This window comes from Dioszegia hungarica (genome assembly GCF_025882075.1).
Source record: "Dioszegia hungarica strain PDD-24b-2 chromosome Unknown MKK02contig_8, whole genome shotgun sequence".
NCBI lineage: Eukaryota > Fungi > Basidiomycota > Tremellomycetes > Tremellales > Bulleribasidiaceae > Dioszegia > Dioszegia hungarica.
The window spans coordinates 1,182,432-1,208,500 of NW_026515770.1; the positions used below are offsets into that span (position 1 = coordinate 1,182,432).

The 26,069-nt window shown below is 57.2% G+C and overlaps 11 protein-coding genes across 11 annotated transcripts; 4 read left to right on the forward strand and 7 right to left on the reverse strand.

The window, feature by feature from the left end:
• Positions 1–71: 71 nt before the first annotated feature.
• MKK02DRAFT_44144 (eukaryotic translation initiation factor 2 gamma) lies at positions 72–1,983 on the reverse strand (the record flags this gene model as incomplete). The annotated part of the gene is made up of 10 exons (XM_053092797.1): positions 72–113; positions 164–411; positions 460–718; positions 770–996; positions 1,052–1,240; positions 1,289–1,359; positions 1,415–1,536; positions 1,587–1,714; positions 1,796–1,805; positions 1,858–1,983. 10 exons carry the CDS (start codon positions 1,981–1,983, stop codon positions 72–74), a joined length of 1,422 nt encoding a protein of 473 aa, XP_052945231.1.
• A 284-nt stretch (positions 1,984–2,267) lies between these two features.
• MKK02DRAFT_44145 (uncharacterized protein) lies at positions 2,268–2,618 on the forward strand (the record flags this gene model as incomplete). Its single annotated transcript, XM_053092798.1, has 4 exons — positions 2,268–2,280; positions 2,350–2,440; positions 2,487–2,508; positions 2,553–2,618. The coding sequence occupies 4 exons, from the start codon at positions 2,268–2,270 to the stop codon at positions 2,616–2,618; spliced, it is 192 nt and encodes a 63-aa protein (XP_052945232.1).
• A 386-nt stretch (positions 2,619–3,004) lies between these two features.
• Positions 3,005–4,174, reverse strand: MKK02DRAFT_44146 (uncharacterized protein; the record flags this gene model as incomplete). The annotated part of the gene is made up of 3 exons (XM_053092799.1): positions 3,005–3,790; positions 3,847–4,003; positions 4,068–4,174. The coding sequence occupies 3 exons, from the start codon at positions 4,172–4,174 to the stop codon at positions 3,005–3,007; spliced, it is 1,050 nt and encodes a 349-aa protein (XP_052945233.1).
• Positions 4,175–4,581: 407 nt separating this feature from the next.
• Positions 4,582–10,920, reverse strand: MKK02DRAFT_44147 (SNF2 family N-terminal domain-containing protein; the record flags this gene model as incomplete). Its single annotated transcript, XM_053092800.1, has 19 exons — positions 4,582–4,918; positions 4,970–5,102; positions 5,152–5,245; positions 5,310–5,692; positions 5,748–5,808; positions 5,881–6,138; positions 6,189–6,289; positions 6,336–6,425; positions 6,479–6,656; positions 6,714–6,775; positions 6,830–7,038; positions 7,094–7,313; positions 7,367–7,721; positions 7,769–8,321; positions 8,372–8,534; positions 8,581–8,980; positions 9,037–9,383; positions 9,432–10,724; positions 10,773–10,920. The coding sequence occupies 19 exons, from the start codon at positions 10,918–10,920 to the stop codon at positions 4,582–4,584; spliced, it is 5,385 nt and encodes a 1,794-aa protein (XP_052945234.1).
• A 199-nt stretch (positions 10,921–11,119) lies between these two features.
• MKK02DRAFT_44148 (uncharacterized protein) lies at positions 11,120–12,019 on the forward strand (the record flags this gene model as incomplete). The annotated part of the gene is made up of 3 exons (XM_053092801.1): positions 11,120–11,345; positions 11,394–11,527; positions 11,576–12,019. 3 exons carry the CDS (start codon positions 11,120–11,122, stop codon positions 12,017–12,019), a joined length of 804 nt encoding a protein of 267 aa, XP_052945235.1.
• Positions 12,020–12,046: 27 nt separating this feature from the next.
• On the reverse strand, positions 12,047–13,327 carry MKK02DRAFT_44149 (putative chromatin binding protein; the record flags this gene model as incomplete). The annotated part of the gene is made up of 3 exons (XM_053092802.1): positions 12,047–12,578; positions 12,622–13,105; positions 13,189–13,327. 3 exons carry the CDS (start codon positions 13,325–13,327, stop codon positions 12,047–12,049), a joined length of 1,155 nt encoding a protein of 384 aa, XP_052945236.1.
• A 281-nt stretch (positions 13,328–13,608) lies between these two features.
• MKK02DRAFT_44150 (uncharacterized protein) lies at positions 13,609–14,441 on the reverse strand (the record flags this gene model as incomplete). Its single annotated transcript, XM_053092803.1, has 5 exons — positions 13,609–13,824; positions 13,888–14,003; positions 14,052–14,143; positions 14,196–14,283; positions 14,333–14,441. The coding sequence occupies 5 exons, from the start codon at positions 14,439–14,441 to the stop codon at positions 13,609–13,611; spliced, it is 621 nt and encodes a 206-aa protein (XP_052945237.1).
• Positions 14,442–15,375: 934 nt separating this feature from the next.
• Positions 15,376–16,417, reverse strand: MKK02DRAFT_32876 (uncharacterized protein; the record flags this gene model as incomplete). The annotated part of the gene is made up of 6 exons (XM_053088595.1): positions 15,376–15,563; positions 15,614–15,764; positions 15,846–15,958; positions 16,012–16,082; positions 16,163–16,250; positions 16,309–16,417. 6 exons carry the CDS (start codon positions 16,415–16,417, stop codon positions 15,376–15,378), a joined length of 720 nt encoding a protein of 239 aa, XP_052945238.1.
• Positions 16,418–18,134: 1,717 nt separating this feature from the next.
• MKK02DRAFT_44152 (uncharacterized protein) lies at positions 18,135–20,774 on the forward strand (the record flags this gene model as incomplete). The annotated part of the gene is made up of 9 exons (XM_053092804.1): positions 18,135–18,186; positions 18,303–18,438; positions 18,559–18,673; positions 18,784–19,288; positions 19,334–19,521; positions 19,581–20,063; positions 20,125–20,508; positions 20,565–20,673; positions 20,731–20,774. The coding sequence occupies 9 exons, from the start codon at positions 18,135–18,137 to the stop codon at positions 20,772–20,774; spliced, it is 2,016 nt and encodes a 671-aa protein (XP_052945239.1).
• A 1,136-nt stretch (positions 20,775–21,910) lies between these two features.
• MKK02DRAFT_32878 (uncharacterized protein) lies at positions 21,911–23,339 on the forward strand (the record flags this gene model as incomplete). Its single annotated transcript, XM_053088596.1, has 2 exons — positions 21,911–23,071; positions 23,118–23,339. The coding sequence occupies 2 exons, from the start codon at positions 21,911–21,913 to the stop codon at positions 23,337–23,339; spliced, it is 1,383 nt and encodes a 460-aa protein (XP_052945240.1).
• Positions 23,340–24,888: 1,549 nt separating this feature from the next.
• On the reverse strand, positions 24,889–25,703 carry MKK02DRAFT_32879 (uncharacterized protein; the record flags this gene model as incomplete). Its single annotated transcript, XM_053088597.1, has 3 exons — positions 24,889–25,291; positions 25,360–25,560; positions 25,612–25,703. The coding sequence occupies 3 exons, from the start codon at positions 25,701–25,703 to the stop codon at positions 24,889–24,891; spliced, it is 696 nt and encodes a 231-aa protein (XP_052945241.1).
• Between the last annotated feature and the right edge of the window lie 366 nt (positions 25,704–26,069).

The following is a 26,069-nucleotide window of genomic DNA, read 5'->3' on the forward strand; positions in this document are numbered from 1 at the left end:
ACGAATTGCTACTCTAAGGTGAGGCATGCCTTCCCTCTCCCCCCTCCGCAAGATGGGTAAACATCGGTGGTCTACTTGTCCACCACCTCTGCGAGGGTTCCTCCGCTCTTGACCTGTACTGTCAGCTTTTATCCGCCCTTCATTCGCATGTCCAATAACTCACCTTTCCCCATCCGATCAAACGCCAATGCCTGTCGATTCTCCGACTCAGCGCAATCTTCTCTCCCTTTTCGGTACACGCCGGTGTCGTCAACTGAATCGTCACATCTCCTCCCTTGAGCGCCACGATCCGGCCACCCGTCTGACTGGCACCAATGTTGACAAAGAGTGTCTCGCCGACAGCGAGCTTCGAAACTTTGGCCTTCTTGGCGTCGTCCGTCTTGACACCGAGAAGTCGGCGGAGGAGGAAGACTGGGAATGTCAGCTTTACCTTCCCCTGTCTGAAGGATGGTGACAAACCTTCAGCCTTGATCTCGGTGTAGATGTTGGGCCCCTTGCCCACTGCGCTCATGACCATCCCCAACAATCTATCGGCACGGCACAGCGCCGGGTCGACCAGTGTTCCCACACCGATAAGACCACCTGGAACGGCGAATTGCAGCTGGTTCTGCTCGGCAAGGAGGGAGACGATCTTGGATCGGAGGGGGCGGCAGGTACAGTGTCCGGTAGTGGCGTCCCGGTGGATGATTCCGGGTCGGATCTCGACCTCCATCCCGATCTGACCAGTGAGCTTGGAATTATCACCTGCAAGAAAAAAGTGTGAGCTCACCTTGAAGACACCCTGGAGGATACTTCCACCGGCAACACCGCCCTTCAGCTCGTCCACACCCGCACCGGGCTTGTTGACGTCAAAGGACCGAATGACGACCATACGCGGATCAGCCGCAAAGTCGTATTTTGGGGGAGCGATTTTGGTGATGGCTTCGACGACGGCGTCAATGTTAAATTTGAGCTGGGCCGAGACGGGGATGATGGGTGCTAATCTGGCGGTGGTACCTGCCGAAATCAGCTATGGCGTCCGCATATCGGGTACCGCGTAGCTGCGACATACCTTCCACAAATTTCTTGATGCTCTCGCAATGCTCCATAGCCTCCGTCTCCCTGACCAAATCCATCTTGTTTTGCAGGATGACAATGTTTTTGGGGTCGACACCGATAATTTCGAGCGCGGCGAGATGTTCACCGGTTTGGGGTTGAGGACAGGATTCGTTTCCGGCGATCAGGAGGAGGGCACCGTTCACTGAGAGTCAGCATACCGCCTTTGCCGCAATTTATCGTAGATACTTACTGACGGCGGCACCGGTCAACATGGTAGCCATGAGAATGTCGTGTCCTGGGCAATCGACGAAGGACACATGCCTGCTTGATCAGCTTACTCTCGCTCAGCGCCATCGCTCTGATCCAATAAGCTCACCTCAGCAGGTCCATCCGCCCGTCGCATCCAGGCCGTTCACACTTTGGGTTGTTCTCCTTTGATGAAGGATATGAGCGGTAACATGAAGGAGGAGGGCATGATGGGCTGGCACATTTGTAGATCTGTACGTCAGCTACCGACCGTCGACAAAGCTCTGAGATTCTGAGCTCACCTTGGCATTGGCATAACCCAGCTTGATCGTGATATTCCGTTCCAGCTCAGTCTTGAACCGGACGGTCTGGACGCCGGAGATGGCGCGGACAGTAGAAGATTTACCGTGAGCGACGTGTCCGATAGTTCCTGCGTATGTCAGCTACACGGTCGGGTAGAGCCTCGCCAGCTGTTCCTGGTCGTTCGACCGCCAGACTCGTCTCAACTAACCGATATTTATCTGGATGATCAGCTTGGCCTCCTTTACGGCGTAATGGGCAGCAGAAGCTCACCGTAGCCTGCTTGGAGATGACCTCCGGACTGAGGGCGTTGAGCTGCCCCAGATCAACCTGCACCTCCGCATCCTCGTCCACCTCCTGAGCAGCATAAGCCGCCGCCGCGGGGTCATTGATAGACATTTTGCTCGCGTTTGCTGATTTTTGGGTTGTTGAGGGTGATATAGCTTTCGCTGTAGCTGTTATGCTGGTGTAATGGGTGCTGTCTGTCTGTATATGAGCTGTGATGAATACAAAGGTATCTCTACAACTTTTGGCTGGAAGGACGAGTCGAAGTGAGACAAGGCAAGGCTGGTGACGAGAATGCCTCATCATCGGCGTTTCGGAGTTATAGCCGCACTGGGTCAGATACAGCTTGCTATCACTGGTTGTTGTTACTACTCTCTGCCTATACACAGCACACCATCATGGCAGGTCCAGGTACGTACACACAGCAGCTAGCTCGGCTATCATGCCTAAGCGCAAGGAAAGCAAGCTGATCGACTACAGGCTTCCACCCCCACCCGGTCTCCTTCTTCCACCGCGGCATGGCCAAGGCTCTCGGAGCAGGCATGTGGTTCTTCATCTTCTACCGGGCAAGGTGAGCTCCCCGACCTCCTCGAGAGAGCTTGAGCTGATATCTGCAGACAGGACGGAGCTGCTCTGATTGTCAGTTGGCCGGAAGCTTACAGCGGACTGAGCTGACCTTGCAGGGCCTGAGACATCCATGGGACGGCCACGGACATGGACACGGACACGGCGACGAAGAGCACCATTGATCGACGCGGCGCGGTGTACTCGAGGGATGGAGGACTGTTTGTACGACTGTATTACCCATGAAACCCGGCATCATCAACTCAAAGAGAGTCTGAGGGGATCTGCTGGAATTGATGGAAGGCAACGGATGGGCTAGGAACGAGGGGCTTGATAAGGCAGGCAGTGGTCAACGGGAGGAAGGGAGGGTGTGATGTGCTGAGAGACGGACCAGGATCCCTGACAATCGGCGGAGAGGACATGTTAGGAGTCGAGACGAGCCGCGCAACGGGAACCGCTGATTGTGCACTGAGTGCGAACTGACATAGCTGACTGAGCTGAAGCCGAGTACATACACACGAGTCGAGGAACAGCTAGCCCTAGCAGTATCTACACTACTTCCTTCGGCTATCTACTGGAAGCTCAGCACCCACCCATCTCCCTCTCGCTCGTTCGCCCCATTCAGCCCGCCCCACACCACCGCCCCTTCCCCGTGCACATCAGCCCCAAACCAACCCCTCGGACCCGGCCCGCCTCCGCTGGCGATCACAACCTGTTCCCACTTCCCACTCGTCGGATCGAAGCTCCACACGTCGTCGTAGAAGCCACCCGCCGCATCGTGACCGCCGGTTGGTGAGGGCTTACCTTCGCCCATGATGACCAGCAGTTTGGGTGGACCAGACCCGGCTGTCGAAGGGATCAGGGCAGTGACGGATCTTGCGCCCGGGCCCGCGGACTTGCCTGCCTCGGCTCCGGTGGCGTCACCGTACGGGATGAAGCCCCAGCCTGAGTTGGCATTCCCGTCCTCGTCCGCGCCATGCAGAGCCTTCTCCAGATTCAAGCAGTCCACTCCACCTCCCAATTCCCCTACTCCATCGAACCCGCCGAACCGCCAAAGCTTCCCATCGAGGACGGCTATAGCGGTCCCGCCTCGTCCTTTCCCAGGAGCTTCGGGCAGGACCGTCCAGGTATGAGACGCAATGTCGAACGCCCAGACGTCGGCCAGGCGCCCAGAAGGAGGAGGAGGACAGCCACCATGGATGAGAATATGGGTTGATGTGGCCGTCGATGAGTGGTATGACCTTGCAATGGGGTATGATTCGGACGTTGGCTGCAGCCTAGACCATGTGCGGGCGGTAGTGGAGAAGACGTAGACGGCGCCGGATTCTCCGAGGGGTGTCATATCTTTACCGCCCCGCTTGCATATCAGCCAGAGATTCTGTAGCTATATGTAGGGAAAAAGTATTGACTCACACCTCCAAATACGTAGATGTCATTCCCGACAGCTGCGCCCGTGTGGCCCACCCTCGGCGCAGGGGCATCACCTTTGGCCGCCACCTCCTCGCATTCGCCAGTTTCGATATCGACGATGTGCATGGCGTTGTCGACCGGCTGCCTAGGCTGGATCTCCCTACATCATCAGAGCCCACTCAAACCGTCTTCAAGCTGAGCATGTAGACCCCGAACTGGCTCACCCTCCAAAGATGTAAGCCTTGCCCGCGATCACGCATACCGAGTGGGATGAGCGAGGGAGATGTGGTCCTGGGATCTTTGTCCATGTGGCTTCTGTCCTGGCCGTCATGATGTGCGCCGTAGCTCGGGGAGTCCTTGTATGCGGTTGTTAAAGAGGAGGCTCTGGGAAGTAGGTGGTTCGGGGGATGTCGAGGGGTGCTCTGACCGTTCGGGTACACCGGCCGAGTTTTGGCTAAAGTGGGGGTGAGCACCAGTTGAGCTGGTTAAGTGGGGGTGACGGGAACTCGAGCCTCAGATCGCCCAACTACCTTGTCTTGGGCCGCTTGAGCTCACGTCACTGGTGCGCTCGACCAATAGAGCACCCCGCGCTCGTGCTTTGATATCCAGCATAATGCGTACCTATATACAACCTCCCTCTTCTCGTTTGCAAATATGTACAGGCCCTCAGTATTCAATCCTCCGTAAGATCCCCGTGCACCCCTCTCCCTTGCTCCTTCCACCACCATGCCCATTCCTTCAAAGCAACAAACTGAGCAACTCCTCCTCATTCCCAGTCCCATCCCCAGCCCCCAAATCTCCTCCTTTACCAGCAGCACTAACCACATTATCCGCCCGCCGTTCCATCTCCCCTCTGTCCGCATCATCATTCTTCAGGTAGATGGACGTTCCGTTCCGAACACCCAGGGCGAGGATGCGCGACTCGACAGTATCGCGCGTTGCGTAGCAGTAGACCTTGGTTTCGTTCTTTTGGCCGAGACGGTCGACTCGGCCGATCGCTTGGAGTTCGAACGAGTGGCGCAGGACGGGCTCGAGCAGGTGGACGACTTGGCAGGTCGTCAGGGTGAGACCGGCACTGAGGTGTCAGCTTAGATCCGGGATAAAGAGAGATGCGAGTGTAGCTGACCTTTCACGCTCGGCATGAAGCAGGAAGACGGTGATAGACTTGTCCTTGATAAAGTTGTCGACGACATCTTTGGTCTTGTTACCATCGAAGGAGGCAAACTTGATGCCGTTCTGTCTCAAAGCGCGCGTGACGACTACCGAAGTCAGCTAACGCATGTCTCGCAAGTGATATGGGCAGCTCACTGTTGAGACTGTCGGACCAGTTCGAAAAGATGACGTGCCTCGCCTCGGGCTGGCGAGCTCGGTAGTGCAACAGATGCTTGACGAGGAAGTCGATCTGCGGCGTCAGCTCTGAATTTCGTGAATTTCCATTACTCGAGGCAGTATCCTCCGGGACTCACCTTGGACCCATACTCCCCCATCATATCCATATGCGCAATCTCCCTCCGCGTCTCCAAATCCAGCATATTCACCCGAGCCATATCCCGCTCCCTCGCCTGCTTCTCGACCTCCTCTGCACGCGTAGCACCAAACTCCTGCTCCTCCATCTCACGCAGGTTTTGACCTTCTCGATCCTCCTCTGCCAGCTGGGCAGCAAGGAGTGCGTCGGCGGATGTGCCAGCGGCGGCAGCCGCCGCTTCGCCGGACGGACCAGCAGCGGGCGCAGAGGCATCCAGGGCAGTGATGGCGGCTGCGTCGGCAGATGCCAGGGCTCGCATTTCCTTTTGGTTGGTCTTGGATGGTGCACCGCCGAGTTTGAACCGGGTGATGGCCTTGTCGTCGACTGAAAGATCAGCTGTCTGACATTCGCCGGAGAGGCTCTGGCAAGCTGCACTTACTATCTCGGCGACAAGAAGGACACCCTCGACTTTGGGAAGACCGGTACGCCTTGTAGCAAGACTAGCACAATCAGCTTACCATCCTCAATAGACGATCCTACAAGGCTGAAGGAAAGGTAATATTAAGACTCACAGCGCAGAAGAAATGACCACACTCCAGCAACAACCCATGAGTATCGTCCGAACTGCCCATACAGATGATACAGTCTTCGCGCAGCTCATCATCGTCCTTCTCGGCCTGCCCTCCGCCCAAAAAGTCGAGGTATCGACCCCGCGTGGTGAGCTGCGCCAGCCGGACCTCTTTCGCGGTGATTTCCGCGTCGACGGACCGGATCTCGTCGTGCACGTCGCGCTTCTTTTTGCCTTCGGGGGCGGCGTCGGGCTCGGCGACCTGGAGAATCAGCTGAATCCTGACAATCTGATATAGTCGGGGTAGCTCACACTATCCGAGATCTCCTGCAGGGCCGCAAAGAACTTGACGCGGTAGTTGAAAGTCGCGCGGAAAAGATCAAGCTCCTTATTGAGGTTGTCCAAGTGAGTCGCTGCACCCGTCAGCACCTCTCAAATAGTCTTGAGAGGAATACCTACCCTGCTCCTTGTGATACCCCCGGATAAAGTCCGCAGCCTGCTTGGCAATCTGAACCTCCTCTCTCCTCATGGTGGTATTGTGGACAACACCTAATCACAATCAGCTTCAAGCACGTCCAGTACACAAATAGCCACCAGCTTACCATTGAGATCAATGAGGTAGCCCTTCAGAGGCCGCTCGCACGTTCCCTTCCGCGCGTCCATAAACGCCTGCCTCTCCTGCATGAGCTCGTCAAGCAACTTTTTGTTTTCGTCGTCTTCATCGTACAAGCCGAGCTCCAGTCCGGCCTCTTTGGCCTGTCGGGCTCGGGCGGTCGTTCGCTAATGCAATCAGCTTGAGGCCCTGTGAACTACATCTCCGAAGCCCTGAGAGCTCACCTCGGCAGGACGAGAAGCGTCACCCTCGGCGAACAGATTCCGCTCTTCGCTGATCATCTCTGCTAATATCAGCTTCACGTCCGGGTATATACCTCCTACAGCGCCTGGCGACTCACCTCGTCGGTCCACCAACGCAGCGGCGTACGCAGTCATGTAGCACTGGAGCTCGCCCTGCGACTTCAAGCTCTTGCCGTAGAAGTCTTCCTCTGCGTTCGCCTCCGCCGGCGCATCACCGCCAGGAACAGCATCCTCGGCCTGCTCAGCCTCGACGGGCGCACGGAGAAGCTCGATGATCTTCTGTCGCCAGTCCCAGATGATCAGGGTGCTACGGCATCAGCTCTCCCCTCTTGGGCCCGAAGGCTCAGCTCGAACTAGCTCACTTCTCATTGATGAGCCGCAAAAGCTCATTAGACGACTCGATCGCGTCCGCCGACGAGATCCCGCCCCGCCCACAATCGTCCTCCGTCTGAAGCATCTCCACGTCCTTGAAGTCGCTCGCCTCAACCTGGCGGTCGAGTCTGGCAATCGCGACAATGGACTGTCGGAGCGATCCGCCAAGAATCTCTTTCCTGATCTGATCGGCCTTCGCGTACTCCTCAGCTGGCCATATCAGCTACTCGATCACTGCGGGAGAGACACAGGGGATAGCTTACTCTCTAGATCCGCCTCCCCCTGCTGATGCCTCACATCACCCATCAAGAAGCTCGCCTGATGCAAAATCAAAAGCAGTTCCCTGATTGTCGTCCTCGCACTGGTGATCGCTCCCGCCTTCTCCTTCTCCTGCTGACTCAACCCCTTCTTCTCCGCTGTACCCGTCGACAAGGCATCGTCGTCAATCTCGATATTGCCGTTCGCGGCGAGAAGACGTTGAAGCTCCTCCCGGACCGGTCCGAGCTGCTTGGTGATCGTCTCGCGGCACCGTTCAAATTTGGCGGCCGCTTGAAGAAGACGGAGGTCGTTGTCTTTGTCAGACAGGATGAGTTGGCCAAGGCGGACCATCAAGCGAAGCTAGAAATCAGCAATATTCTCCATAAACAATCCAGGGAAAGACCGACCTGGAGGCGACTCTCAGAAAGGAACTCAGCGACATGATCGCTCTTCATCTTCTCCAGCGCCTCCTTCATCGTCATCAACTCCTTCCCCAGATTCAGCCGTTCCCGCGGGCCCCCAGCGCCCGCCTGTAAGAGCCCAACCTGCATGTGCGTACAGATCTGGCGGAGGTTGAGAAGACACGCCTTGAGGGCGGCACGGTCCAGCCCGCCCCCACCTCGGCGGGTCATGATCTCCCGCTGCCGACCGAGGGTATCGAGATAGTAGTGCTGTTCAATTTGAGACAGCTCGATGGGGACGACGTATCGCGTCTGGCGAGGAATAGTGAGTTCGTCCTGGACTTGGCGCTTGGTAGTGCGGACGGAGATGGCGCGGAAGAGGCCTTCGAAGGCGGGCCGGAATGAGGGCTGCTGAAGACGGTACCAGAGGCGGCCGTCGTATGGGATCCGAGGGACACGGAGGAAGCGGAGGACACCCAAGAGATCCTTAATGTCCGTCTTGGCGGGGGTACCGGAAACAGCGAGGGAGTTTCGGCGGGGAATCAGAGCAACCATCTCGCTGACGGATCAGCTCTCCCGCCCCAATCAGGTCTCGTCAAGGAAACTTACGAAGCAGCGGACTGATCGCTGGACAGCTGGACCTCGTCCATGCAGACACGCCACCACTCGACCATGATCAGAGGGCTTCTCGGGCGCTCGTTCTCCTTGTAGTCGATATTTTTGCGCCTGGACCGCGAAGGCGCCGGGTGCGCGACCTTGAGATCCGAAGCCACTGACCCACATCAGCTCGACTCAAGCTGACAGCAGCCTGGACTTACAGTCTTGATACGTGCAAATGACGATATCGTGCGCCCGGACATACTTCTCGAATTCCACCTGAGTGACCTCAAGCAGACTCAAAGGGTCCGCGCTCGACGCTTCCTCCTTGACCGGCTCCTCGACGTATTCCGCCCCTTCCGCTTCCTCCTCCCCGTTGACCTGCCCCTTTCCACCACTGTACTTCTTGACCACCTTCTTCCTCAACGCCTCGGTGGCTTTCCGCTTCTTGTCGCCGGGCTTCGCGCCGTTTGACTTGTTCTGCGATGCTTGTTGTCTCCTGATGCCGTCCTGAAGCTTCTTCCAGCCTTCATACACGCAAACTCGGAGTCCAGGGGCGTGCGTCTGGATCTCGGAGACCCATTGCTTGAGAAGAACAGATGGAGTGACAATGAGCGTGGTCTGCAGTGTCAGCTGCTGATCCATGGGCTACAAGCCTCCGGGTAAAGCCAACTCACCGCAACCTCCGTCACATCCAGCTGAGACTCCTCGCTCCAGACCTTTGTCCCGCTAAACGCGTCCAATTCTGCCTGAAGCCATCCGCTGATCTCCTCATCCTCCAATCCCGGCGGACCCGCCAGAAGGTCCATATTGGGCACATTGACATGGGCCGCAGCCACGCGTTTACGCTCTCGGGCGGCAGTGAGCGGCGCGTCGTCATCGAGCATGTCAATGTCGAATTCTTCGGCCTCTTCTGACGATGATGCGGGTGCTTCGGGAGCCATTTCGAGCGAGGACCGAGATGTAGAGAGAGGGTGGCGGTGGTGTAGCATGAGAGCAATAGCTTCGACTGTCTTGCCGAGGCCTGAAACCGATCAGCTCTCGTCACAATACTCAGATAAAGGAGACTGACCCATTTCCTCGCAGAGCATGGTCCCCCGGACCTTTGACAGATCCACCAGCGGGGGCAGCAACTTTCGGTCCGCTGCACTCAACCCTCCTAGCGCTCCCTCTGACTCCATGTCGACATCTGCGTCCATCGCTCTCCCCTTGCCCTTGCGGTTCGCTATTGCGCTAGCCACCGACTCGGGCAGAGACAACATCTCGCCCGTGGCTCGCCGGTACGCCACGTTCTCTCCGCCTACTTCAAGTTGCGCCCAGAACCCTCGCGGATCCGCCGTTTCCGAGAGAGAGAGGTTCTCGTATCCCGCCGCGTGCTCGCGCTCGAGTAAAAGCCGCAGTGTTCGGAGCTGGAAGGGCAGTAGCGTCGACCGCATCGCCTTGGGCTGAAGGTCGGACGCGTTCATACCGCGTGGTAGGAAAGGCGCCGGCTGCATACAGGCGAAGAATGAACGAAGGGCGTCGTACCTCTTGTCCGAGGCATCGAGCATGAGGGGGAGATCCGAGGGAATGATGGAGTGGAGGATGAGGCCGATGAGGTCCGTACCGATCTCCGGAGCCGGGGTAGCCAGGGCGGCGAAGTTGAGATAGACGTTGACGGTGATGATCAATTTAATTTTCTCACCCTCCTTCTCCTCATCCCCGATCTCGCTCTCGTCGTTATCCTCGTTGTCCTCATAATCCTCATCTTCCCCGTCAGACCCCTCCTCGGCGCCCTTCTTCCGCTGGGCCTTCTTCTCTGCCGCCTTCTTCCCCTCAGCTGGCTCCCAGGCCATCTGCAAACCCGTCCGAAGCTCAAAGCGCCTGACATCATCCCTGTACACCTGGTTGCGCATGGCCCTCTCCCTCGAATCCAGCGCCAACACGGCATGAAGCCAGCTCGTCGAGTCCCACGCCGTGGACTGCTTGTTCCACTCCTTCGCACCCGGGATGTCCAGGCTGTAGTCCCTCCACCGTGTTTTCTCTTCAAGACGGACGAGAGGTCTCTCGGTTCCCCGAGTAGTCCTCTCCTCGCTCGAGCTCGGGTAGACCGCAACGCTCGGGGTAGATTTGGGCGCGAACGCGCCTTTGCTCGGCGGAAGGTCTATACCTAGGACCTGGTCCGCGGGGCGGATGATATCCAAGGGCTCGCAGGCCTTCGCGGCAGCCTTGAGAGAGCTTCGAAGGGCGTCGAACTGGGCGTATGCAGGGTTGGCTTCCGGTTCGCGATGGCGGTATGTGATCTGTGGCGGAGGGGCGCCGAGCTCGACCTCGATAGTGAGCGTGTGAACATGAGTGCCGGATGGTTCGGAGATGTCCTTGGATCCTGATTATCAGCATTGACCACCGCTGGGGCATCAGAGCGCGAACTTACCTCCCGCCTCAGCCTGCTTTCCCTTACCCCTTCCCTCCCCTTCACCGCGTGATGCCGCCTTCACGAGCTCTGCCAACTCTACTGTCTTGTACGCATTCTGCTCGACTCGCTTAGCGACAGTACTAGTCGTCGGGAAAGAGACCGGCATGTTGCCTACAGTCAAGATGTACCAGTCAAGAGGGAGAACATGGGTTGAAGGAATTTATAGCTGACCGGACGCGCATCAGCCGCGACGTGAAACGCTTTACGTAACAAATCACGTGACTTTCCGGGCCCGGATCTCGGCACCATGCAGGAGCTGCTTCAGCTTCTGACTTCGATGTTCGACATCTACCATCACTTTCAAGATGAGCCTCTCCAGCCTCCCGTCGCCCTTCAAGCCTCTCCCAGCATCAGTAGCCCACTCCAGACTGAAAATCAACTCCTTCGCACTCGCCCTCCTCACCGTCTTTCGCTCAATATTCACCCCGTACCGTCAATTCCGCCGGGGAGTGATCTGGTTCGCAGATGAGTATGTGCAAGGGCGTGCAAGAGGTCATGCGAGCTGGGCAGGAAGAGGATTTTGGTGGCTGGGTAAGTTGAGCCTAGCGGATATACGGCGGCTCAAGCTCATACAGGCAGAAACGATACTGACGGTGGTGACGCTGTGGAATATCGTCGAAGCGTACATCTCGGTCCGGTCGCCTGCTGCGCCTGCGAAGGCACCAGGGGCAACAGGGCTTCAGTTGACTCCCTCTCGAGTGTCATCGCCTCTGGTCCGTTTCCCAGCTCCACTTTGCTCAGTACTGAAACTAACTCTGTAGACCCGGGCATACCCCTTAACCGCCACCAAAGGCCCTTCCACCCCTTCTGTATCCACCCCAACTCGCCCATCCTCTTCCTCACAATCGCAAAACTACCCTTCTTCAGCCCTAGCGCGCACATCATCAAATAACAATAATACGCCAGGCCGTGCATCCCCATTATCGCAATCCACAGCCAAAGCGCTCAATCTGCCCTTCCGACCAAGAGAGTCTACAGGCCTATTCTTTCCAGAGGAGGCGGGAGCATCGCCTAGTAAGGTCGGAAGAGGGAGTCAGGGGGCTGCATCAAGCAGTGGAGGCAACAGCGGAGGGGCGGCGTCAGGAGGCGGAGTCGGGAGAACCGGGTCGACAGATGAGTTCGTCATGGTAGAGAGGGAAGAGAAGGAATGGGTTGATAATGTCTGGAAGGGCGTCAGGGGGAAGGGCGGTCGAGTAGGCTTATAGCCATACCTGTAGAGCAATCTAGCAATATCATTCATCGTCCCGCCAGACGTGTATGACCTTCTCCGGCTCAAGACTGCCCGTAGCTACCATCCTCCCGCTCGGATGTACCGCCAGAGCAATGACCGCCGATCTATGACCTTCCAGCACCTGTCCCACTCTTCTTGTCCCCAGCTCCCAGATGACCACCTTACCACCCGCTACTCCTGACTCGCCGGTAGTAGCCAGCACCCACGCCTCCTTCTTCCCTCCCGGACCGTCTACCTCCATCCCTTCTGCGCACTCAGGAACCGCCGTAAAAGCGACAACCACCGCCCCAACCGTAGTCCCGCCTTCCTTGTTCTCGTTCGCCGCCCCGGTTGGAGCAGGCACGACGACGGCCGTTGTTGGCTGCAATGTCTTGACGACCTTGCCGGTATGGATATTGTAGACCCGGACGACGCCAGCTGTACCGGAGATGAGGTAGAAGGGGTTCGGAGTGAAGAGGGCGGAGGTGACGGGGGAATTGGAGTCATTGTCGAGAGTCTTGAGACATTGCCCCGTCGTAGCGTCCCATAACCGACTATGAGGTCAGCTTCAGCTACCACAGCTCCTGACCGACTCACATGAGCCCGTCCGCACTTCCCGTGAGGACCATCACTCCCTCCCCATCCCACCCTACTGTCCACACCGCCTCCGAATGCGCCGGCAGCTGCCTCAGCGCAACTCCACGCCGTACATCCCATACGATCGCACTCTCGTCGAAGCTGCCACTGACGAGCAGGTTCGACTTGGGCGAAAAGGCGACAGCGAGGACCGGGGCCGTATGGCCCTTCAGCTCCCGGAGAGGCGTAGTCAAGGAGCGTGTCTTCCTTTCGGCCTGGACTTCGGGTTCGGGTTCGGCTGAGACGGGGCCGGAGGCGGCAGGAGAGGGAGATGAGACAGGGTAGATACGAATGTCATTATCGTCCGAGGCGGTAGCGACGTATAGGTCGTCAGGGGATATGGAGAGGCTGTTGATACCTGTCCGGTGGGCTCGGATGGTCCGCGCGTGGCCCAGGGAGGTGGAGGGCGGGGTGGATGTCCAGATGTTAAGGATCCCATCTGCGCCTGTATATCATAAGCACTCAAATGAACCTTCGACGGTCTGCAACGTCGGGACGACTTCTTGTCATCGAATAGGTGGTACGCACCGCCAGAAACGAGCGCCTGCCCATCCGTCAACCATTGCAACGCCGTGACACTCCTCCGATGCCCATTTAGAGACTGAGAGAGCTTATAAGCCGGCACTCTCCCCGCTGGAGGTGTCGACGGTCCCGCTTCGGCGTTCATACTGATAAGAGGGGGCTGTATGGTCATGTCGACGCGTGAGGTGCAAACGAGGAATGAGGAGAGTCGAAATCTCGCTTGCCAGTGGCCTGCCGTAATGGCCTGGCAGTGGCTGCTCGTAACGATCGATGGCAAGGACGACGACGAAGTCGGGCTTGTCTGAGCTCCTCGTAGCGGTCAAGTTGCAAGGGCTGACCATCTCGACAAATCTCAATGATCATATAGCTACATATCATTCTCAGTTCACTCGGCGCGGAAGGAAGATCACATCCCCCAGGCTCAGCTTATACCCGCTGGACCATCTCCGGCCTACCTCCTCCTACCATTCCCGCATCTGATCCGCTCATCTGCGCGTCATCGTTCCTTCGAGATTCCTTAGAATGCCCTGCGTCGGATGGTCCATGATTGACCAGCTCGTTGAACGGTGTACGCCATGTAGAGAGCGAGCCGCCGTACCTCCGCAGCGTAACGATGACTTCAAGCGAGAGGATGATGAGGATCTGCTATGTCAGCTGCTTGATCTGCCAGCAGTATGTCACAAGATCACGAGAGGTTGTGCTCACTAGGCAGACCAAGCACCAGCCAACGGCCAAAGTCGTGTTACCCAGAGCGCAGAAAACGATATCCCCTCTGCAGCCCCTAAATGCGGCGTTGACGTCCGTCAGGGCGGCCATAGATCCTATCCAATCAGCGAGTCGATACCCTGACACTAAGTCTGGGAGCTTACCCAGACTGAGGAGGAGGATGACACTCAGGCAGATGACATCCGCAATCATACTGAGTAGGACCGAGCGGGGCGCAGCGAAGATCAGGACGACGCTGTGCCGCTTAGTCACGCCCGTCATCCGTCTTGACCTTGTACGGTACTCACGTGATAGCGAAGTACAAGAATGACAAGGCTCCTGCTGCGATGACCGCATTACCCTGGCTGAAGCCTGACGCGCGAACATACGGACGGACTGTGAAAATGAGCGCGAGCCAGAGGAAGAGAGGCTTGTGCGGACTCACGTAGATCGTTGAACTTGTGCACTAAGGCAGAACTGATGCCGACGGTGATGAGTGCCCAAAGGGCTGTAAACCCCTTGAGGAAAGTAGTAAAGATGGTGAGCGCTGTCATTTTTAGTAGCTAGATGAAGCAGACCAGATGGAAGGTACCGGTAGGTCGGGTAAGCCAGCGCCGAATCAGCTCTCTTATATATCTTCCGAGCGCAAGAACGCAGGAGCCGGCCGGATACGACTGGAGCATGCGTATGTTCCCCTCATGATGCGCACCAGATACCCAAGCCAAGAAGAGAGACGCGGCGCTCCGCGCTCGGCACTCGGCGGCGGCGCAGGGGTCGCTGGATTTGTATTCGGAGCCGACCGGGGGGCTTGGCGCCATTCCTTGTAGTGGAAGGCAGTGCCGGTGTGACCCTCGTAGGTACTTGTATGCCCCAGTGGGTATGCGATCGGCCGGATCATTGTTCTCGGTATGAGCAGCTCGAGCGTCGTCGGCCGGACGATATCCTGCGCTCTGGGAGCACCGCCGCGCCGAGGCGAGGAATGCTGCCATCACGTCATCTCGACTTGCAGAGCGCCGAGCCTCAGGCTCCGACCAAGCTAGTTTTGAATCACAAGCCGCTCGTTGGATCTGTTCTGGAGGTTGATTTTCCCTTGGGTAATGATACCGTATAGAACGGCTGGAGATTCGAAACTAGACCAAGCATGAGCTGGGTCTACACAGCCCTGTATACGGTAGTTGGCGGGCTGGACCGTATATACTCGAGTAGCGTCCACGATGAATTGCATAGGGTAGCTTGGCCATTCGAACTTTGTACTCTCCCTTGGACCTCCTGCCCGTCGTCAATATTCAGCCGAGCGGGTGTAGTGTCCAGCTGCGTCGCCGGATTGCGGAGAAGCGAGCCAGACCTGGCAGTCCTTGTAGGTAGACCGAATATACTAATGGTAAGGCTGCCTACCGTGTATCCCACCGTCCGTTAGGCCCGTCAGGCCAGCTCACTAGACTGGTATCTGGCCGCATCAGGTCATGAGTGGTCGTGAGTAAGCTTTCGTCAATGTACGGTGTACTTGGAGGCCCTTCGACGCTTGAACTTGATTCTCCTCATGAACAGCCGCTCAGCGACATCCAGACTCCAGGCACCCTTCCCATTATTATCCGATCTCCCGCTTCCTCTCCAAATCCCGTCATTATGATACCCGCTTCCATCTCCCTTCATCAGCCCTAGACCCTCTGGACGACCTGCGGTCCAGTAGACGTCATGCCCACCGGCACGCCCGCACTGGACGCACCCAGCCCCGCCTCAGAGTGGTGCTCGACGCCTCGGCCGGTCTTGGTGGTGCCGTTGGTGATGAGCTCGTTGAACGGGGTGCGCCAAGTGGACATGCCGCCACCGTAGCCGCGGAGGGTGACGATGATCTCGAGGAGGAGGATGGCGAGGATCTGAGGGTCAGCGAGAGATAGCACAGGGGTAGTCAAGAAGGAGATTCAATACGGCGGATGCGGAGACGACTTTGTACTCACCAAGAAGACCAAGACCCAGCCGAGACCAAGAGTTGCGTTCCCAAGCGAGCAGAAGCGGTCTCCTCGGCACCCCTTGAAAGCGCCAGCCACATCACTGAGGGCAGCTACGGAGCCTGGTAGATCAGCCAACCTACTCTCGTACGCCTAAGCCAAAAAGAACACATACCTAGGTTGAGGATGAAGAGGAACCCCATGATGGCGACATCGGCAATGACGCTGAGGATGATGGATGCGGGACTGACGAAGAGCAAGACGACGCTATTTGCCATCAGCCGCGCCCAGCATCACGGTCCAGTTCGAGGATAGACAGCACTCACGCGATGGAGAAGTACAAGAAACATAGGATGGCAGCAGCGAGCACCGCATTACCTTGGCTGAAACCTGAGCCTGCGATATACCCTCCGACTATGAGTGGTCAGCAAAAAGCATCATGCCAAGACAGAGTGGTGACATGGATGCTCACCATAGCTGTTGAATTTGGCAATCATGGCCGCGCTAACGGCCAAGACGAGCAAGGACCAGAAGGCCGTAACGCCCTTGAGGATGGTGGTGATGAGTGCGATGTTGGCCATGGTGCAAGCTATGAGTGCGATAGCAGATGGAAGAATGATGAAGTACAGAAAGGAAAGGAAGGGGTGTGCGCAAATCTGCGGAATGGCACGAGTCGAGGTTGAGTGACCCTGTTGAACGTGTGTGTGTCTCAGACTAGGCGAACCTTATTACGCAAAGGCGGCGCAACGGACGGAGCTTCTTTGTCGCATCGGAGCTCGGACCCGAATAAGTTGATTGCTGCTGGATCTGTGATACCTCCCCCATCTCTAACCGGAGTCAGCTGCCTTGGCTGAGAGAACGGTGCAACGGAGCTCTTCACTCATGTGGCGCAGCCGCTAGATATGGAGCGAACCCTTGAACAAGTCACCTTCCAATCCCGCTCCACACCCCAAAATCTGACAAGCTCGCATTCCCTCCTTCAGGCACCGGAGGCAAATGTGCGGCACTCCGCGCCACGTGGCGCAAGTGCCTCCTCATTCCTCGTCGGTCCGCCGGGACTCGGGGGGTGTAGTCGCTGCGCTCTCTGCGCGTCCATACATGGCAGGTGAGGTGTGAGATCTGGGATATGACGAGACATGACCTGTGCGTGGCTGGAAAGGATAGGCAGTATTCACTTGGGGTTTGGGTGATGACCTGTCACATGGCGATGGCCGCCTGATCGTAAAACGAACGGGAGTCCATGGGATCGATCTTCCTTTGACAAGAGGGGTGGGCTGGCTACTGCATGCAAGGGGTGACTCTTGTGGTATCCCTAGCAGGACCTCTCGGTGCGACTCTCATCCTACTGTCTGCCAGAAACTCGCGGCTTGCCTGCCCTTCATCATTTCCGCTCGCAGATCTCATGTATAGTCAGACAATATAATTTCAGCCAAAGACTCCTTAGAGACGGATACCTACCATGAGGATGATAGGGCAGTGATCTCGGTCGGTGAGCGTGCACAAAATCGGCGAAAACTTTCAAGAGCTCTATCGCCAAAGCTCATACCCTCATCCTCAAGAGCGTTGACTGGGAGGACATCACGAACGCACGACGTGCCGTGTTTACCTTCGAGATCGCCAGCAAGTCGACAGAGTCCCATGGAGATGCAGTGCTCCTCGTGCCTCGTACCCGCTTGGAGAGGAACAACTCGACCGGCGCAGATCTGGATGCTCTCCGCTACCATATCACCCGCGGCGATGGGGACTCAAAGGTGTACCATGGGCTCGTTGCAGCCTACGATCTGCTCAACAGCGGAGGACCTGGGAAAAGCTTCTGACTCAAGGTGCCCATGCGACACTACGGCAAGTGAGCGGGGAGGCCGTGTCGGCGCGCAAGCTAGGGGCAAGCGAGCGGCGGCCGGGCTCGAGGGTATTATCTGGTGGTGCTGCAGAATCATGCTGGTACTAGATAGGCAGTGACTTTATCGAGAGATCAGGATAGCCGTATGCGTCATGTATACCACCTCACCTGCGTTAGTCTGGCGTCACCGACTGTTCAGTACCCAGCTCGAGTCACTCGGCCCCCAAGCAAGCCGCCACTCTGCCACCTTCGGTCCAGGCACACCCGGTTACGTCATTGCCTCCATCCCGGACGCGACGTCGATCAGGAGGAACCTTGAAAGCTTGAGCTCTTGATTCTCACTCGTGACTCTAGCTCAGGCTCTGCCTCTAATCCGCTAGCACAGCACCGGCGATATATACAGATTTACAAGCTCCGACAGCTGAATCAAAGGAGGAGGAACCGCTGAACGAGACACGATGGCCGCCGTCCCTCCACCTTACGAGTACACCCCTCGGGATTCCAACCAGGGTATGTTGCCTTCTCACCTACAACACGGGACCTGGGCGGTCCCATGTCCGTACTAGCAGCTATCTTTGTCAGGGCCTGGTTATTGAGCATAAGACAGCAATCCTGACACTCCACAGTCGCACAATCGTCCTCGTTCCCCACTCCTGGCCAATCAAACCAGTTCGAATTCAGCGAGTCCACGGCAGTGACGCTCGAATGGCGCGTGAGCGGCTTGAAGGCGATGTACGATGGGACAAAGGGAGAGACCAAGTCGTGAGTGGTCATTCTCATTCCGTTTGTTGGCGAGCAAGAGCAGACAGATCACAGTCCTCGCAGTGATACTCCATTGACTGGGTCATCTTAACCAGAGAAGGGAAAAGGCTGACTTTGCAGCAAGTGCATCAGGTCGGCGGTATTTGGAGATGTGGACAACCTATGGGAGGTGCTGTTCTACCCGAACTCTGGAGCTGCTGGAGGGGATAATGCCTCGCTGTACCTTTCATGCACCGTGAGTTGTCAGCTCTCAGTGCCTTTACACCCTGCTGGCGGTGAAGCACTGCGAACAGAGCCTATGCTGCCCGGCTACGACAGTATATAGGACCCTCGCTGACATGCTAGCCCACACCGCAGGAAGTCGAAGCCGGCACCCCCGACAAATGGCAACGCAAAGGCATCTGGTGGTTCCGCTTCGAAATCCGCTCTGTGGTCCCTGACGAACGTACCGGCAAGATCGCTGTCCTCGCTACCAAAGACGCCGCCGACCACACCTTCGCCATCAAGACTGCCAACTGGGGATGGCAGCTCTTTGGGTCTCGCCAGACCCTCTTCCGGCACCCGGCCGTGCTCGCCGCCGACGCGTTCGTCATCGTCTGCACGGTCCAGGCGCAGGCGCAGCCCCCGGCGGGGTATTGGTTGGGCATGAGCATGCCGCTGAATGGCTGGGTGCCGGCTACGACGGTGGTCAATGGGAAGGTGGTGGGCAGTGGAGGAGGTTTGAGTGCCTGGAGTGGGGGAGAAGGGTCGAGTGGGGGAGTTGCGGGTGGGACAGCGGCGGGTGGGGGACCCAAGCGGGTCGTGCCGAAGAGTCTGATCAGTGGGGTGGGAGCGCTGCTCGATGATCCGCGTGAGTTTGCCAATGATGGTCGCTTTACCATTTGCTGACCATCAGTCTACTCGGATGTGGAATTCATCATACCCAATCCTCAGTGTCGGGGGCAGACATCGAGTGGGAACGAACCGGACAAAGCCAGCGGCTCTCGACGGATCTACGCAAACAAGAAACTGCTGGAGCGATGTGACTATTTCCGCGCCATGTTCCGGGGAGGTTTCCGGGAGAACGAGGGCAGCATCGATGAGGTCAGTTTTGACTCGCTCGCCCCATGCCCCCCGCGATATGAGTTGAGTTGACGTCGCAGGATGACTATGAGGATGACATGGATGGGCTATCCGACTCGGACGGCGAGGAAGAAGCTGCGGATCAGCATCACGGCTCAGCACCCCGACGTAGCCTCTCACCTTTACCACCTAGACCGACGTCGTTTCATTCCACTCGGAAGACATCGGTATCCGGCGATCGGCCAGACCAAGAGGATGACGAGCGGGAAGGGGACGAAGAGGATAGAATGGTCATTGAAGAGGATGCGCCCGAGGGATCTGGAGGGACAGGCGGGGATGAAGAGCGTACTGCAGGTACGGGGCAGACGCACGAGGCTGTCCCGGAGAGCGAGGCGTCGAGTCCCTCCGTGTCAGCGGCGGTTAGTACGGCGGGAGGGAGTAAGCGGGAAGTAGGGACGGATAGGCCCAAGTTGACTCAGGAGGGAGTAGCCGCGGGGCCGAAGAAGACAAAGGTGGTTGTGAGGGATGCTGCGTGGAGCACCTGGTGGGCGGTATTGTTCTGGGTGAGTTTGCCTTGGCTCTCAGAACTGGCCGCCGGTCGTTGGACATAAAGCTGATTTCTAGCTCTACACCGACAGCATCTACTTTGCACCCCTCACATCCACCTTTACGCACCCTTCCCCGCTCGCCACAGCCGCCGGTCCTTCTCGACCCGGATCCATCTCCTCCCTCCCCCAACCTCCCGCACACCGCTTCCGGTCCCGCTCCGAATGGATTCAACACTGGATGAAGACGCATGATATCGCCGCATCGCCCTCGTCCACCTCTGGAGACCCGCTCGGACCCCGCCCAGTCTCCGCCAAGGCGGTCTACCGACTCGCGGACAAGCTGGACTTGCCAGCACTGAAGCTGCGGGCGTTCCAGCATATTATTGGGGATTTGACGAGTCAGAATGTGCCGGCTGAGGTGTTTAGCCGGTTCAGCTCGACGTTCGAGGATGTACGCAAGGTGAGTCGGACTTTGGGCAGATAAGATGGTGCGACTGGTTGGGCTGATGAAGGCAGGTACAAGTCGCCTACTTCCTCAAGCACTGGACGGAGATCAAGAAGAGCGATACGATGATGCAGATCTGGCAGCAGATCAGACATGGCAAGCACGTTGGCTTCGAGGAGGGTGAGTACAAATCTATCGGCCGAACTTGGGTAACATGAGCAAAAGCTAATGACGCAGTATGGCCCCTAATCGTTGGGCAGCTCGACTTCAAGCCGTCATAGTTTCGCTGAGCACAGGTGGCTGCGGAGAACGGGCGCCGAGCTGAGCTCAGTTGGAGCTATTGATGCTGCGGAATGCATACCTCATTTCTCAAGACTCAGACTGTGACGCAGCTGATGCGTTTATTGATGAGAGCTTATCAGATACTGATAGACACCACCTCAGAAGTAACGCTCGAATGTGACCCGAGCCTGTTCCGCAGCAGTGCTGTGCTGAGCGGGACATTCCTCCTTCGGCATGAGATATCGATCGACGCTCAGGTAGTAATCAGTGGTTCCGAAAGTGCATATCTGATACTCTGCGCTGCGGGATGTCAATCTTCCGGTCTATATCCTGTACGGCCGAGGTACTGCGGAAGGAGGTGGCGCACTCCCCTTTGTGAATTTCGCCGACCGTCAGAACCGGTCAAGGTGCGTCCGCAGCTCTGACGCTCACTCGGTAGTCATGCAGAGTATTCCTTAAGAGACACGGGGATGCGGCCCTGGCTCCTCTTCCCGCTCCCACCGCATCCCTGCCCCGCTAGTCATCAGTCTGCACCGATAATTCGCTCTCTCAAAACCCTTGCATGCTGCGACCGTTCAGTGTGGCACTTTCCTCCTGTCGCGGAGAAAAGCCGGTGAGTTGCTTTTCTGCATTGCTTTGCGTCATCTTTTCGGCCTCACTGTGCATGCGAGGATGAGGTAGTGCGGCAGAGGTTGGGCATGTGCTGGACGATCTGGGTCGGGAGTGGAGCAGTTAGATGCATGATAGGCAAAAGGGTTGCCGGTCGAAACGGTTGAAGCAGGATGAAGCGGTGCGGCGCCACATTCGGGGGATTGAATCGCCTAGAGTGGTAATTTTCAGGGTGCACCGCTCTTCTCGCCTCGTCTCCCCTTTCAGTCTCCCCCCCTTTCCTTCCCCTTCCCCTCCCTTCCATACACAACCAACACCTTATACTCCTTTGTCTCACATCCATCTAAACATCATACATGCTTCTACCCATCATCGTTTGATATTTGAAAGATATCGACGCGCAAGAGAATCAAGACACCAAGTAGAGAGGCTGATCATTGCCTTCTACGCGCTCCTCAACACCGATAACCAACGTGCACTTCCTTCGTCCCTTATCGCATCATCCAACGTTGCCCCCTTCGCCACCATGGCATCCACCATGTCCTTCACCTATGATGGGGCCTTCACCTTCCCTCCCTCCGGGCCTACACTCGCCGCGGATAACGCCAAATCCGCATCACTCCCCTTCTACGTCCCCTCGCCGCCCGGATCCAATTACTCTGAGCCGGGTCTCGACTTTGACCTCGAATCTTTTACCCATACCTCCCCCGCCTCATCTTCCCTCCTCGACGACACCTTTGCGTGGGACTTTACCATGCAGTCCGACCCATTTGGCGCGGCGGACGTATCAGACGTCACACCGGTCTTTTCCTCATCCACCCCCGCGTCAACCACGTTGATTTCCCCTCAATCCTCCATCTCATCCTTTGCAGACGTACTCGCCACTGCTCCCTCCCTTTCTCTCGCCACCATTCCGTCCATCGCCCCTGCGGAGACGGCCGAGGCGCTGTCAAACCATCACCTTCAGCGCTACCTTCACTACAAGGCGCTGGCGGCCCAAGCGGAAGCAGACGCACGGGTCAAAGCGCAACAGGAATTTGACACTCTCCTCGCTCAATACTCCATGCCTGTCTTCCCCTCGGACAACGGTATGAAACCCGACCTTGCACCTTCTGCGATGCTCGGCTACCCGTCCGGCTTCTCCTCGGACGCGGGGCAGATCTACGCGTACAACCCTCAGGAACAGGCGCACCTGGCGAACGCTCAGGCCGAGGCGCATCTCCAGGCGCACGATGTCGCTCTGGCTCGCGCCGAGCAGCAACGGGCGCAGACGGGCTACTGGGTCGCCGCCACCCAGAACGCCTTTATCAATCCCGCGGTCCCGACCCAGCCGGCCTGGGTACAGCCTGCCGCCGCTCCGTTAGCTTCCCTCCCTTTGGCTCCCGCTTCTGCTCCGAACGCGGCGGTTCCCATCACTGCCACGGCTCCCATCCTCGCCCCGGTCCCCAAAGCATTTTCTGCTCCCTCATCGCTCGTCCGGTCATTTGAGGCGGAAGGAGAGGAGGAGGTTGACGGGTCGGAGCACGACCAGGTGTCGGTCGGCTCGGCTGGCTCGGCGGATGTCGTCATCCCCAACCTGAACGGAGGAGGAAGGGGGTACGTTCCGGGTCAGACCCCGGACGACCCGAAGAAGCGGCACAAGTGCAACACTTGTGGCCGAGCATTTGCAAGGGCTTTCAATCTCAAGGTGAGCTCCTTCTCCACTTGATGTATGAACATAGCTGACAGTACAGTCCCACGCCCAGACCCACAATCCCGTTCGGGCCAAACCCCACCAGTGCCCCCACTCTACCTGCAAGCGCGGCTTCTCCCGCTTGCACGACCTCGAGCGCCACCGTCAAGGCATCCACAATGACGGTCCCCTCGTGTCCGCCAAGACTTCCGGCGTCTCGCCTTCCACCGTCCGCGCTCAGGCGAGGATGGTGAAGGCTGGTTCGTCGGAGCACAGTCTCTAACCTCTTTGAGGTACCCAAATAAACTCGTATCCCTTGGCGGGATACTTTCCTTTCCCTTCCCTTCCCTACCCAACAACAACTACCTCTCCGACTCCACTACCTACCGCCACCATACCGAGTCCCCCTCCCTACCACCCATCTCACCTTCCTCTCGACCCGCCAACCTCCAAAATGCCGCGCCGCCACTATCGGTGGCATCAATCGGCTTTGGAGGAGAAGAGAGGAGCAGATGGCGGAGAACCCTTTCTACGAAAGGGCATGGACATGGGGTATGCGTCGGCTTGATAGTCGGCACCCATCCATTCGACAATTTCACCTTTACCCCTTATCATTATCACCTGTACAACAAACACCCACCATCCACCCCTTCCCCACTTCATTTCGACTTTTTTTAATCACACACGACCCGGATACAACAACCAAAGATAAAGACCGCCTCATCCATCCCGCGATACCCCCCTTTCCCGACCGAGCTAAACGATGGAGGCGATGATGGAGGAGGAGACTGAGAGGAGGAGGGAGTGAATTAGCTCGTGAGGGATTGGGAGTGAGCCTAGTGATAGGATCTTGGACCGTCTATATATCATCTTTGTGTTTTAAGCTTGCGCTTTTAGATTGTAAAGTAGGATATACGGAGCAGAGGTAGACACCTGTAAAGACTGCGCTGATGCATTGATCAGCGAGCTAAGTCTAGGCAAGGGTCCAGAGGGATACGAGTGATACTGACCCGGACAAGCTGACTGCTGACTATATCGACTATAGCGCTGACGAAGTGGCGACTTGATGTGGCAGGAGGATATCCTTGCAGCTCAAAGATACCATGTCGTTCCTCTCTTACCTTACCATCCAGATCTACCGCGTTGGTCAAAGGCTATCGTGTCGTTCCCCTCTCACCCTCCAGATTCAACGCGTCGGATTTTAATCCAAAAGCGGCCCTGCGAGGTAGACTTCCGGACGGGCCAGGCAACCACTTTAATATCCAGAAATGCCCGGGGCAACGCCCCACCTGACACTCTGAAGCGGAAGCCGCTCACTCTGCTCATAGGGGGCAGATAACCGCTCACAGCTCTTCGCTCCGATATATCTCTGTGTAACCTCCGCGTGACTCTTAACATTATTGCCGCCATCATGCGGTGTTCTTACTCGCGACTTACGGAGTGGGGTGCAAATACCGGTCAAGTGGCGAAACAGGGATGTCTCATTGGTCGAAGATAAACAAGCTGATGATGGATCTGCTGGGAACTCGCCACCGGCATCTTTGCTGCCGTCTCCTACTGAGTCCGCTGGGGTACTGCATGTGCGGCGTGAGAGCTCGCGGTAACGAGCAGTAGGCTAGGACCGGTTGCTGCACCCAGTGAGCTGATGACCGGGATCGTCGTGAGGGCAAGCGGCCAGGGGGAATCGTGTGTGCTGGACAAGCGGGCGGACCTCTTTGAGGCATATCTCATAGAAGCCTAATACTCAGACTGACTTGAGTAGCCTTTCGAGTCACGGTTCTGATACTGTTCATGATATCTCGCGTGAAGGTCTATACATACCAGGTCCCCGTCTAGGACTCGCTAGCCGTCATCTCAGTCTCTGACTGATCCCCAGCCTCTCTCGCATCGTTCTGGCTGCCCTCTCCAATGTTCAGCAGAGCAGCCTCGATCATGAGCACGTCGATCAGGTCGTCGGCTGACCTATCAGCTGTCTGTTCTACAGACAACGGTCCCGCAACCATCGCCTGCATCAAACCCTTTGTGGCCACCCTCGTGTAAAGCTCGATACTTCCTCTTTCGCTGGGCGTCATCTCGTACGGTATGAGGTTCAGAACGGTACGCAGATCTGACTCCAGGGCGACGTTAACGTCTCTGCTGTCCAGATCGACCGTCATCGTGTATGCAGGCCACGGGCGGTCACTGTCTCCGGCACCACCCTCTTCGACCGAGACCGGCAGAGTGAACTCGGCGATGCTGCCAGCTTCAGCGTACTGTATAGCTTTCACAAGCGAGGGGCACATGGAGGTATTTGATGGACGTACCGGTCGTTGAACGCAAATCGGATCTCATCGGATTGCATGGAAGCACCCGCTTCTCGAGTCAGAGTTAGCAGAGACTGCAGGTAGTTGCTGTCGTCAGTGGCTTCGGCTTTGGCTTTGGCCGCGGGAGTGGTTGTAGGGTGGAAGATGGTAGTAGGCTCGTCCAGCTGCTCATGATGTCTTGCCAGTAATTTGAGTGCCATCCTGAATGATCAGCCTCGTGAAGAGGGGTAGTAAGCCGCATGTGGGACTTACCATTTGTGACTGTCCGCCAACAAGACAACTAGCGACGCCTGCACAGCAGTCCCATAGTCCTCAATTCTGCCGGATTCGTCCTCTGAGCTCATCGGTAGTTGTATGTCGAGGATTGGACTCAGGATAAGCAGAAAAGAGTGGAGCGACCTTGGGCATATCGAGTCAGATCACAGACGGGTGGCCGCTTCAGAGCTGCGCTCCCCTTGATCGGAGTACGCAAAGTCCAGGGGGGAAGGATGAGACACCGAATGATAGAAAGGATACCGCATGCGATTCTCACCTAGTCGGTGGGGTCCTCTATCAGCATGGCGACTCTGCCTACATGCCCGAGAACCTGGCGCGGATATCCGCCACTTTGCCACGCACCCGCCACGCTCATCAGCGAGACCACGTGGCGTGTCCCGTCAAGCTTGATCAACATCAAGCAGCAGCGGAGCAGCAAAGCCCCTATATGTAGA